This window comes from Lissotriton vulgaris, chromosome 4_1 (assembly GCF_964263255.1).
Source record: "Lissotriton vulgaris chromosome 4_1, aLisVul1.2, whole genome shotgun sequence".
NCBI classification, from domain to species: domain Eukaryota; kingdom Metazoa; phylum Chordata; class Amphibia; order Caudata; family Salamandridae; genus Lissotriton; species Lissotriton vulgaris.
Genome location: NC_141691.1, coordinates 1,747,554,592 through 1,747,568,316, shown reverse-complemented (window position 1 = coordinate 1,747,568,316; position 13,725 = coordinate 1,747,554,592). Strand labels below are relative to the sequence as shown.

At 45.2% G+C, this 13,725-nt stretch overlaps 1 protein-coding gene across 1 annotated transcript in view; it reads right to left on the bottom strand.

Moving 5' to 3' along the window:
• Nucleotides 1-13,725, bottom strand: part of VPS13B (vacuolar protein sorting 13 homolog B) — a 2,999,480-nt gene that overhangs the window by 1,017,502 nt on the left and 1,968,253 nt on the right. The window contains exon 33 of the mRNA XM_086966051.1: nucleotides 10,011-10,154. Within this exon, the coding sequence (XP_086822177.1) occupies nucleotides 10,011-10,154 (144 nt within the window). The remainder of the gene's footprint in view (nucleotides 1-10,010; nucleotides 10,155-13,725) is intronic.

Sequence of the window (13,725 nt, the reverse complement as noted above, 5' to 3'; positions counted from 1 at the left end):
CTGGCGGTGTTGGACATGGTTCCGTCACCCAGTTTCTTACAAATGTCTTCTGTGAACCTTTGTTGTGAAAGTTCACAGCACCGTCCCAGTATATAGGATGATTAGAAACCCTGCTTTAAGGGGGCCTTGCTGCAAGGGACGAAGAGTAGCAAAATGATGCATGGAAAAGCAGAATGAAACTTGTAACCACCTTGCAGCAGGTAAGGGTGTAATAATGACGGCTGCCATGGTAATTTCCAGGGTGCAGGGTATCTTTGTTACGTTTAAGCTTAGGGGCTTCACAACCTGGTAATGATAGGAAAGACTCAAGGTAGAAGAGAGGGCAGTGTAAGCCTGGAAAGAGGGTTCTCCTTAAAGGGAGTCGTCAAAGGGTGAACTCATGAGCATTCATGAGATTTTATGTTTGCAAGTTACATATTTTATGCACCCAAGTTCACCTTAGATGCGCAATATGTTTTGCAGAAGAGACCCTACATTCAGGAGCTAATGTGAGAAGCACTGCTCCTTTCTGGTCCTTTCACCTTGATCTTGAGTTTGACAGCCTAAAACGTAGCTGATTTAAAGTCTTTCCACAGCAACATTAATTAGATATATCGTTTTTTAAACAAGCATTGGTAAAGCGAATAGGTCTGACCTTGGCAAGCATGCATTCGTTTTGCAAACATACTCAATATGAAAAAAGGCAAAACGTATTTTAAAAACCAGAACAATACGTAGTGGCCCAGCAGTCCTGGCACACCAGCCATGTCTCTCCTTTTCAGGCTGCTGTGGACAAGGGACCAGGTAAAACTCTACTATGCGCAGCGCAAGACAACCAGGGAGTAAAGTAGGCTGACCCATTCCCTCATTTTGTATGATGTGGTGAGAGAGGGAAGCTAACAGTGAACGACACTTCAGCATACCAGTGGATGAAGAGTACTGATTGATAGACCACGAATATGGCGATTTTTGGGTCAAAAAAGAGGACGGTACAAAGCTATAAAAGCCTCTAAGCCAGACCTAGGAAGTAAAACTACAGCTCTCACAAGCTCGATAAATCAACAAAAGATTTACACACACACATTTTGTTTTTGCTGATATCTCGCTTGCTAACATTATGTAAAACAGACAAATGACAACAACAATACACAAAGATCTCAATTTATTTGCCTTTTTTTAAGGTTGATGATGAGTTTGAATTACAGCTTCCTCTCAATGGTTATTCTAGCTTTCAAATATCTTTTTTTTAATTGCATAATTAATCTCCTTGTACTTGTTTTCTGCAACAACCTCGGTAAGTGCTGTTTTGCTTATTTTACCTGTTTGATGGAGCTCCTCATACATTTTCATCCCCCTATCCAATGAAATACAGGCTAATACCTAGTGTATCTGGACAGTACAGTATGAGAATCTCATGCACAGTCCAGGTCCAGTGCATGTGTGTTTAAGGGGCCTGGGGAATGTGTTCGCAGGACTTCCCAATGACCATCAATGATCGTGACCACTTGTCATTTTATGTCTGCCACCAGCACATGATCTTGTAAAACTGAACTAGCAAATTAACACTTTTCACTAATACGTTCTACAAATGTTTGCCCTTTGCTTTAGGAAAGACAGTGAACAATTCAAAAGAAGTGACAGTAAGGAGAAAAAGAAGAGGCGCTGCAAACTTGAGATGACGCCAGAGGAATCAGAATGATGTCAGATACATGTTTAGACACACTACTCTGAGGCAGTAATGCTAACTGCACGCACAACGTGCTGGAGTCCGATTTTAATGATTCCAAGTGCTAATAGTAATCCTGGGTAGGATCGTATTAAGGAGATAAGAGCATCCAATGTGATTAATTAATTGAAAACACACACAAAAAGCTAAAAGGTCTGGAGAAAGGAGCAAAACATGGAGAGCATCTGAGAAGCGAGAACTTGTCAAAAGGAGGACTGAGAATGGCCAAGATAGCCCTATCCAAATGTTCATTGGGACTCAAATAAGAAGAAAGTAATGCCTGATTTACAGAAACTGATAATAAGTAAGCATGGGCAAATTTTGCGAATCTCGCATTCGCGAATTTTGCGGATTTGCGAACTCGCAATTCGCAAAATCCGCGAATTCTCGCAATTTTTTTTTTTGTGTTCGCGCGGGTTTCTGCCAGTTCGCGAGGGTTTTGTACAATTTCGCAAACGCGAACTTACCTGTCGGGTCGCAAGTTTTGCGAACTTGTTGTTTCTACGTGTCCAGCCTGTTTGGGACACTCTTCTTCATCACTGCCACTCTCTGTCACCACTGCCACTCTCTGACTACTCATGCCACCCTCTGGCCCACCCATGCCACCCTCTGTTTCATCACAGCACCCTCTGGTTGTCCAGTCAGTGTACATTATTGTGGCAAAGCAAAGCACACCTTCCCTGCCTCAAGTGACCTGAATTGATTTGGGGCTGATTAATGTGTCACAGAATATTTTTTTAGCTGGCACCTGCTTCCTTAGTGCTTCCTGATTAGTGATCTTTTGCACTTGCTAAGTGCTTTCATTGTTGCAAAATTAGTTACAACACCTGCCCTGCCCCAACTGACAATAATGAATTAGGGGCTGATTAATGGATTTGAACTTCCAGCCTGGCTCCTGCTTGTCTCCCTTAGCTGTAATTCAGGACCTTTGTGGCATATGTGTAACTATTCTGAGGTTCAGAGCAGGGTCACATAATAGTTGCAAGTAGGCAACTGAACTCTGGAGGGGCCCCTCAGGAAGCACTACAGGAAATGGCTACTAATGATGAGCCTGAACTTTTGAACCTGGTAAGTAGTTTCAGTTTTGCTAAGATCGTATTTCTGCAATTTAGCGCTTATTCGCGGGGCGCGAAGTTGTACTGGGAAGCCGCGAACTCACGTCAACAGTGCGAGCAAAATCCGCTGCTCGCGGATTTGCGGATTTTGCCGGAGATTCGCGAATCTCGCGGATTGCGAATTTACCGAAAATCCGCAAAATCCGCGAGCGAAACGGATTTTCCGCCCATGCTTAATAATAAGACCATTAACACGATTTTTAAACCAAACATGATTCAGGAACGGTACTAGGATTTGTTTTTCATCAAAGCAGTGAACTTCTTAAACATATCGGATCTGAGGTGGATGAAAGCTCATAACTACCAAGCTTTAACACCTTAGCTGCTTTGGAACGTCCAGCTCCAGTGCTGAACGTTCCATTGCGCAGGTGCAGTTGGAACGTCCAACGGCCGACGGCAGCACTCCCGAGGTAGTGGTGCAGTCGGCCGCTGGTATAGGCGCAGGGCTTAAGAGGTTAAATACCACATATGGAAATAAAACAAGCATTGGCATAGCCAATAGGTCTCGCCTTTGGGACCTTATAAGTGTTTAGCCTTGCAACAGTTGATGTTGTTGCACTAAGGGTATTGTGCTGCATAACTAAATACTTATAAAGTCCGGGGCCCTAAGTGGTGCACAAGCAGAATGGCCGCCATGGAGTGAGGCTCCCGCAGACCGGCATCTAAATCCGTTAATTATGTGGCTCATCGTCTGCATTTATGGGCGAAAAAGGGTGAGGTGACAATCTACAAACTCTGCGATCCCAGCGGTGCTGACATCTCGGCTGGTGGTGGGGTTCGGAACGGCTGAGAGGCAGGAGTAGTGAGAGCTGGGAGAGGAGCCTGCTGCCTCCCGTATGTGTGGCATTGCGGAGTATGAGAGGCCCTGGTCCCCAAGTGGCAGCTTGGCCAGCAGCAGAAAACGTTGCCCTGACTCGCGGTGTAGCAGGACGTGGGAAGGGTGACAGACAGCACCTACTGAGCGACGATCCGAAAGTGCGGTGAGGCGGGAGGGAGCTACCCGGCATAGCGGTAACGACGGGCTGGCCTTGGGGACTACAAGGTGGCAAGGCACAGCCATAGAAGTACAAGGCGGCCATTTTAGATGAGGGCGCATCAGACCCTAATACTACCGGGCCCCACAAACCTAGTGACAGAGCAATGCAACGGGCGCCAGTGCATAGCATCAGCAAATGTGATATTCTGCCTGGGAGAACAGTACGATGTCCTGCTTGCTGCCCGGCACCGCAGCATGCCTGGATAATTGAAAAAGAGCGAGCTGAAGAGGTAGGCACGCTGCGGGGGGTGCCGCCATAACAACGGCCGTAGAAGTCGACTGGGCCAGGAGACGGTAACCTATACTGGACTCCGCTTGCATCGGCTGAGAAGCGCAGGCATAGTTGCTGGGAATTGTAGAACAAGAGAGAGGCAGTGAGAGAGGCTCTGAGGCTGGGACTGCCGCTGCTGCAATACGGAACGCCGGACAGGAGAATGGATGGCCTGGGGCGCTAACGGGGAAAGAAGGGAAGAGTAGCGCTAAACATAGAGCCTCGGAAGGGAAGATACTGTGCTGCGCCTCACCGGCTGGAATACGGGGATGACCATAAGGAGAGGCAATGGACTGTGCTTGCCCCCAGTGCTGAACTAACTGGCGGGAGCAACTGAACCAACGCGCGGACATTGGGTGAGTGTCCTGCGCAGAGAGACAGTATTTACATGCCTTGCGGATTGTGGAAAAAGCGGCATAGCACCACAGAGGTGAGGCACGACAGGGAGCGTGCTAAATTGTATGGATTGAGTGTAACCTTGGAGTGGGGACCGACTGGGTCTACACCAACCGCTGCCTAGACCTTAGAGGGGCCCGGAGCTACAGCCTACCTACACATAGAAGTGGGTGCCTTGTTGGATATTCCTGGGTGCTGAAGAGCTGTCCCAGGAATGAGAGAAGTGCATCGCTCCAGGGGGTTGTAGAGAATACCCTAAACTAAGAGTTAGCGGCAGGATGGGGAGGTTGAACGCTCGCCAGCCACGTCTAACATTTGAGGCCAAAAAAAACCCTAAACAGCAGCACACTGAGTCAGATACTGGAGCAGAAGCCCCTCAGCAAGACCCCCAGCAAGCATCCAGCGATGATCTCAAGTCGCTTCTTAGTGAAGTCAGACACGGTTTTGCGACATGGCAGAAAAAATGGACACAGTCTCAACTCGGATGGACGCTGTAGTTTGCAGATAGAAGGACAAGAGACGCGATTCAAGGAGACGGAACAACACGTCTCTGAGGTAGAGGACACTACGGTCAAGCTAAAAAAGGCGGCAGCGCAAATGGATAAGTTACTCAGGGTCATAGCGGCGAAAAATGAGGACATTAAGGCACGAAGCCGGAGGAATAACATACGGATTTTAGGTATACCTGAGAGCACGAATACAGGAAAAATGGAGGAGTACGTTGAGTGCTTGCTGAAGGCAGTGGAGGGTGCGGAACAACTCTCTCCTCAGTTCGTGGTCGAAAGGGCTCATCGCTCCGTAGGGCTGAGACCCTCCACGGGTAATATCCCCAGGCCAATCATTGCTCGCCTGTTGAATTACAGAGACAGGGATGTCGCCTTAAGGGTTGCCAGGGAGAAAAAGCAACTGACACACGATGGTGCACCCTTTACCATGTTCCCGGATTTCACGCTTCAAGTGCAGGAGGAACGTCAGAAATTCCTGGGAGTCAAACAGAAACTCAGGCAAGAGTATGCTCAGACGTGAGTCCCTTGCTCACTTTGCCACTGGATTCAAGCAAGCCGGCCTGAAGACGGCTGGAATGCCAGAAACAGGTCCTCTGTAGCTTGTTTCTGGTCCAGGGAAGGCATGGCTTGGCAGTTCGGGCTGGACTGTTCCCATGAGGCACAGGGTCAGACTGATTTGCATATAGCCATGTCTGAACTGGGGTAGCAGAGTGGGCTAAAGAACGGTGATGGATTAAACCCAGATCTTTTGACTGGGTGTGAGTGTTTGATGGATTCAGATGCTCCGTCCATCACCACCCCTTTTTGTACCGTTATATGCGGACGACATTACGCTATATGTCAGAGACCCGCAACAAAATATCAACCCCATCTTGCATGACTTTGTGAGGTTCGGTTATCTATCCCGAATAGGCATCAACTGGGGGAAATTCCAGGTCTTCCCACTTACGCAGGCGGCTTCAAAATTTTCACTGGATTTTCCTATAGAGTGATGCGAGATAGAGCTGCGATGCCTCGGGATCCACGTCGCTAGGGACAGAGAGGAAGCCATACGAGAGAACTATAGTACAGCCATTACACGCTTAAACACTAATGTCACACGTTGTATATCGCTGCCTCTCTCACTTGCAGGCAGAGCTTCCCTTACTAAAATGGTTGTGCTCCCCCAAGTTCCTCTATCTGTTCCTTAATATTCCTTATGCGCCAGGACGATTTTTCTTTAAAACATTGCGAACTGAGCTGCTTAGACTAATGTGGGGAGGGAGACAAGCGAGGCTTAACTGGCCGACATTGACGAGGCCATATGCGCAGGGAGGGTTTGATGTTCCTGATTTCGAAATATACTTCTTAAGCACGCAAGCGCACTACGCATATTACTGGGTACACCCCCTCGCTATATGACGTAAAATAGCTGCGGCAGACTGGCTTGCTGCCCCAATACCGCTGACTTGAGTGAAACACGACCCTGTCAGCACGCTGGCGACGCCACCCACTACTATCTCAGGCACAGTGGATACGTGGCACCAGATAACAGCACTGCTAGAATTTCCTATACTTTATTCTTCGTGGCTCCCACTGTCATATCACCCAGATCTCCTCTCACTGTTACTAAAGCAGGGATTTCAGGGGCTCTGCAAACTTGCCAGTTTGGTCACTTGGGGAGACCTCTTTCCCAATGGAATGTTCCGGTAAGTAGAACACCTTTTTCAAGAAGTGCAAACAACGCCTCTCGACATATTTCTCTACGTACGCCTCAGGCAAGGGATGCGGGCTATATTCCCTGACTTTCCTCAATAGCCGAAAAATATTCTCCAATTGCACCAAATGCTGGGATCAGTAGATGGGAAACATCTAGTGTCAGGCTTATACAATAGCATCCGAGTGAACAGAGTGGAAGTCCACAGTAGATCTCGTGCGCACTGGTGCGAGGAATTAGGGCGCGAAATTAATGGCGAACAATGGCAATATTGCTGTGGGCAAACAGCCCAGATCTCGGCCAGCAGCAGGCTGAGAATCATACATTATATATACCTGCATAGGCTGTATTACACGCCAGTAAAGAAATTCAGGTTTAAGTTGGCTGATACAGATAGGTGCGATCGATGCAAGCAATCGGGGCAGGATTCTGTCATTTAGCATGGGAATGCTCGACCATACGAGAGTACTGGGAGCAAGTGTTACTGGCGCTAGATAGCATGACTGGCAGCGTTTTAGATAAGGACCCATTGCTCACCCTACTGGGATAAACGGCACAGATACCGGCTTCGCACACAAAGTTCGTGGCTTTATCGCTGCTGCTAGCTAAACGGAGGGTGGCCTGTAGATGAGGCAGGGCCCGTGCCCCGAAATTTAAGGAATGGATGGCTGACCTACTCTAGTGTCAGGAGCAGAATACTACATATGCTGAGCTACTACCATTAGTTTACAGGCCCACAGATATATGGGGACTCCTGAAGAAATATTGTATGTTACATAGTGGTACGGAACCGGACATTGAGCCCCCGCCCACCATTTAATACTTCTGTTTTTCAACGACATGTGGACTGATCGCCATGTTCACTGAATGTCAATTGGCTTGACATCGCCGGTAATATGTTACTTTGCTACCTGTTGTGAATACTCTAGGTTTTATGTTGTGCATCATCACTGTATGCTTATGGTATAATATGTTGTACTCTGACCAAAGAATGAAGGACTTGTTATTATGATGTACTGGTTTAGTGTGACAATGTTTAAATGTGATACAATGGGAGGTTGTACTGTAAAAACCCGAAAATAAAGTTTAAAAAAATACTTATAAAGTCCCAAAAGCTAGACCTATTGGCTATGCCAAGATTGTTTCCTTCTGTCGGGAGAATGAGCAGAGACGGGGTGGGTGGAGAAACCCAGAAGGCAGGTGGGAGGGGTGTAGAAACAAATAACGGGTGGTGAGAAAGTAATTAAAACAAGCAGCACCATGGCAATGAAAAAGGTGGAAAGAAAAACATTTAAAAGTAGTGCTTTTATTTAATAAGAAATGTAGTTATCTACAGCATGTAGCTGGTGTTTTACATACTGACTTGGGCACGCAGACAGATATTTCATAATGACATGCACACTCCGGGGCGGGAGCTGGTGTTGGGGGAAGGGAGGTGGTAATGTGAAGTGGAAACAGCGTTGCAACGTGGAGAGGGGGAAAGGAAATATATATGATGAAAAGCAGTGATCCTATTTAATTATAAAGCTGCAGCCCTTTGCTTTTGACACTCTGTGGGTGTCTTTGTCCTGCGTCTAAATGCAGTGGTGGAGTGCTGAGAGTTAGTTCTAGCTTGTACACTCAGGAAATGTTTAGGACCGGGTAGGAGTAATCGGGCAGCAATGTGAGCCTGGGGTTCACGTTGAGTGATAAGATGTGATGGAGCCATGGCGTGTTGTCCTGAGCAGCGTAGACCCTTTCCTTGCTGCAGGCAAGAGAGCACAGATGTGTTCAAAATTAAACTGAGTGTACCAGGTGGGGCAGAATGAACGTTTTTACATGTGTGCGTACTCGTCTCTCGCTTTCTTCCATCTCTTTCGTGCGCCACCTTCAACAGTTTTTTAACTAACTTGAAGTATTTACAGTACTAATACTTATATTTTTGGGCTATTTGTTAATGTGCTGCATGGTGAGCTGTTGAAAAAAAATAATTAATGATGTACAAGTTAATTTAGCGTGATTTGTAAATGCATGAAGTAATAAAATTAAAAATAACGAGCAAAACAGCAGTGCTGGGGGCCTGAGAGCAGTGTCGGAGCGAAGAAAGCTGCGTTACGCCACGCTCACCTCCTCACAAGGAGCCAATGACCAGTGGAGGTTCTCTAGGAGTGTTGCCTCCCTCTACCCTGTTGCGAGCATTGCAAACATGAACAAGCTCGCGCGCCTTGCGCTGCACCGGGAAAGAAAGTCGGAGGGGTGCACTTGCGAGTGGTGCGCACGTGCTGGAGAGAGCAGTCGGCTCTTTTTCAAAGCACTTACTCGCACTCCCGCAGGCCTTATGCCACCACAAGCACGAATATGTGCTTTGTAAAAAGAGCTGCACGATTGCTTAAGGTCTCCTACGCAGTGCATGCGCTCTGTGTAGGCGAGACCTAAAAAGGGGTAACTGTGCTGGTGGCTGTACCGGAAGGTCGCCGGGGCCCCTTCAATTCCATGGGAGGTAGCTAAAGCTGAAAGGCAGCAGGAACGGCATGTGTGGAACCCTTAAAACACGGATATTCCCTTGCATGCAAAAATTGAATTCTTAAAAGATTTACTGGTGTGCGCCTTGAAACCTGGAATGTCATGGTTTCCAGGAATTAAATGGAAACATTCTATGAATTCTAAATAGTCAGAAACCAGCACTAATACATGTCAGAAACTTAAATGCAAACATTTGCCTTTTTTTGGAAAAAGGTTCCCAAAAGTGGAAACAATGCCCCTGTATGACTCCTTCAAGCATTACAAAAGTAAGTGTGGTCTTGGTTGGGCTTCCCCCAAAACATAAGAGCGATCACAATGTCCATTAGTCATGTGAATGAAAAGTAAGGGTGCAAATCAACAAAGAAAAAATATTTCACAACACAAGACACACTGTGTTGTCATTGCCATAGCTTTGTGGCCACGTGACATTAACTAAAAGGAGGAACAGCAAAATATCAAGCTCCCACAGCAAAAAGCACCCCAATGGTCACAAAAGGTGAGGGGTGAAAGCACGGATCTAATGTCCTCAGCAAATACTGGTAAAGATCTTTATAGTACACAATGGTCATTGACCCCTAAAGGCCAATAATGAAATTGCACTTCGGTGGCATTAACAACTTATTAACTCAGCGTAATTGTGAAGTATTTTAGGGTGCAAATTTGTTTATGGTCAAGAGAATGCTAAATTGAGAAATAGTTGTGATATTATCTACACAAAATAAACATACTTTAAAACAATTTAGGTAAAAACTGATATTCAATTAGAAATCTTTATTTCAGTACCTCAGAGGATTTGCTTGGAGGTTCCAGACCAGCCATGTTGACTTGCATTAACTGCTGTAGAAGTTGGACCTGAGACACGCTAAGGAAAAAGTCCAAGCTTGTGATCATGTTCACTTCCAGGGAATGGCCACACACTAAAATTTCCTGTGAAGATTAAATAAAACCACGTTTCTTTACTTGTGAGAAATTGAGCTAAACAAAAGAAGCAAATCACATTTTAATTGCCAATGAAGTTCAGTAATTAGTAGTTAGCGTAGGAAAGGGAAAAGACACAAAAGAAAGAAAATTGTCTCCCAGTGAAATGCAATGATTATGCGTTTTCTATGTAAAGTTAACTCACGCCAATATGTCCTGGCTATCCCCACCAAAGAGTTTCAGGATGTTCGTGTGAGCAAAGAAAATACGTTTCAGCGTTTCAATGTTTCAATATAAGACCACAAAGCCACTACTTTGCACAAGAAACCTCGGACGAGTCTGGGTCCCAGGGAAATTGCTCCCCTGCCACACAACACCCCCCCCCCCCCCCCCCCCCCCCCCCAGACCCGCAGGAGGGCCAATCTAGAGAGCAAGTGCTGGACGGGCCCGAACCAGACGGCAGGTGCAAAATTCTCCCTAGGATGTTGCAGATGTTTCCCCCTCCGCGTAGGCGCGACCCGAGACCTAGCCAGACAGTAGTAATTAGAAGGCCCTTCTTGGATGTTTACACATTAAACATGGTGTACCCCCTCTTATAACACCCCAGTTCTCCAGTTTAACGCATTGGCTGGGAAATAGAAACATTTACAATACAGAGCTGAATTAGAGGGCAATCGCCTTATCGAAGGTACAGCCTATTGACTACCTTGTATGGACTCAAATCTAGCCTCACCTACCGTTCTAGAACAATGAGATCCTGCTCGACAATACCTGATGGGATATGTATTCAGAGGTTACTGTACTCCGTGGCAAGATGTATAAGTAATGGATGTTAAACTACAGTCGCAATAGATACTACTGTACTGTTGTTTTTGTGTTTTAAATGCCAATAAAAATTATTTATAAAAAAACTATTAAAAAAAATAAAAAAGACCACAAAGCCACTAGGTCTCACCTTTTGGACCTATTGGCTTTGCTGCTTTGTTCTCTCCACCCAAAAAAATAAAATATTTAAAAAAGAAAAAAAGGCTGGGGATAATGGTCAGCGCGTCAAGTAAAAGGGAGTGGACTAGGTAGGGAAAAGCAACACACAAGGGGGAGCAAAAACAGGAGTATGGTGAGAGACGTAAATGAGCCAGACAGCACCACAGAGCACGGGGAGGCGGGAGAGGTTTGGCATGGGGAGAAGCAAACAGAATGGTCATGGTGGCAGTGGTTAGTTTGTTAGGAGGCAGCTTGCACCAGCCATTTCCTCCTGTTAGCACCGCCTAAAACAGAACCAATTACGAACCATAAAAGTAGGGGAGGAGGTGGTGTAATGGCCAAAGCTTCCGACTTCAGAGCTGGGGAACCAGATTCAAGTCACCACATAACCTCAACCTCTTGTGATTCTGGGCAGATCACTTAATCTCTCCGTAAATGAATATGTCCTTAGCTGGTGCTGGTGAAAAGCGCTAGTGTTGATGATGAAGTGCTGGTGCTGAGCATCGGAAACCATCAGTTCCAATTAAGCACTGGGTGGCCATTGAGTAAGAAGCAAACAAATGAAAGTTACAATCAAGTCAACCCAGGGTAAGCAATGGGCAGACTCTAAGCCTGTTCAAGTCTTGGTAAACCCAAAATAGGCCTGTGGCGATCAGACACTTATGCTGTCTGGCAAGTTCGACCTAAAAAAGTAAAATATATAATGCAGCAGTCCAAAGCCAGTGAGCAAAGCTTTATGTTTCCAGCAGTATAAAAAGTGCAAACATCTTAGCCGTGTAAATAGTATGTGAGCATGCCACTCACAGAGACCAGATTTGAACTGTTTTGGATTTATAACCGTAGCTCCCGGTTTCATGGGATTTTTTTCTTCAACATTTCCATCTGTATTAATCCATATTTATTTTTTGCTCAGTTTTTCTGTCTTCAGCCATTTTTATTTTGTGTTTCTGTATAAATGAAGATGCAATTTGCATTTTTCCACATTTATCAGATAAATGTATACTCGCATTTGAATGTCCAAGAGGTTTTAGCAGTATGCAGCGCAATAGTGTTATCTGAAAATACGTGCATCGCAGAATAGCATAAATAACTGTAGATCTGCACTTAATTAAGCCTAATTAGGAAATCTATTATCATTTTTCATCCCTCCTACCTCTCAATCAGTCCACCTACTGAACTGGCACTCGTGACTAACAGTAGAAAAAAATCATTCAAAGAAGGCCTATTTTCCGTATTTTTCTGTACTTAAAAATAAATAAAGACAGGAAAATAAATAGTTTTCTGTCTGTATTTACCTGTAAAAATTAGTAAACACGGAAAACTGGGAATCCTATTTATAACATACTAAAAATTCACTAAGACACTTAAGGGAACTGCGTTTGAATAATACAAACACTACAGTAAGCTTCTACAATAGAAGTTGCACCATTTTTGCCTACAAAATGCGGTGCCATTTAATACTGCCCATAGTTTTCGGCTCAATAGATCACATTAATGCAGGATTGAGCAAATGCCAAAAAGCCCATAAAACATACAAATGAGCAAGGTTTGAAGACACCCTATATTCGACCTTAAAATATGCATAGCTAGAGAAACTGAGAAAGAAATATCTGGAGTCTTCTCATCCCCAAGGAATAGGTAAGGAGAGCAGGTCTCCTGTCTACTTTCCCGAAAAGGAAAGAGAAAAGATGATCAACAGACCCTTCTACATATGTGTGCCACACTTTAGGATCCTGCAGGGGTGGAGTGTGGTAGCATCTTACGCGCACTACACTGTGTTAGCCGTCACCTCATCCAGACACTGCATACAAAATGCAATTAAAATCCTAGTTGCTTCTATGCCTAAAAAGCATGATCAAACTTCCCTGAAGAGCTTGTGCCCCGAAGTACTGTGCTTATAATCTGCAAAGGAAGGAACTCATGCAGTGGTAGATTTAAATAGTGAAGGGGCTGACCAGGTGTGGCTGGAATTTTGACTTAACCTAAACCACCCTTGGGACTAAATGTAACAACTCCCCTGTTGTTCTAATACCAGAAGGGGTTTTGTGCTCTGGCACAGCCTAAAACCCTCTGTGACATAAATAAGAAAACAAGTTACTTACCTGTAACGTTGGTTCCCCAGTATTGGTAACTTTCATAGATTCCCATAGCTTGTATCATTCCCCGTCGTCGAAATGGGAGTCTCTGTAAATAATAAATACCATAGCAGTAGGTACAAAAGTGAAAGAAAGGTCTAGGCCTCATCTCATTTTGTAGCCTATCCACCTCTTTTTGTAAAAAAGACCAAAAACTTGCAACAACCAATCAGATTAGCCTCACCCCATAGAACCCTCCTGAGAGTACCTCAGAGCCTCAGATTTTCTACTGCACGTTGTGCTAAGGGAGTCTCCACTGAGCTCTGCTCAGTTTTTTCTCTACAACTTTGGATTTCAGCTACTTTCTCTTCAAGATGTCAGATAAAGAAAAGAAGGCTTTATTTAAGGTCTGTGCTACCTGTTCTAAGAAAAGGCTTTATGTTGAACACAAGCATAAGGATTGTATTTATTGCTTGTACCCAGATCACAAGGCCACTGATTGTAAAATCTGTAGAACCTTC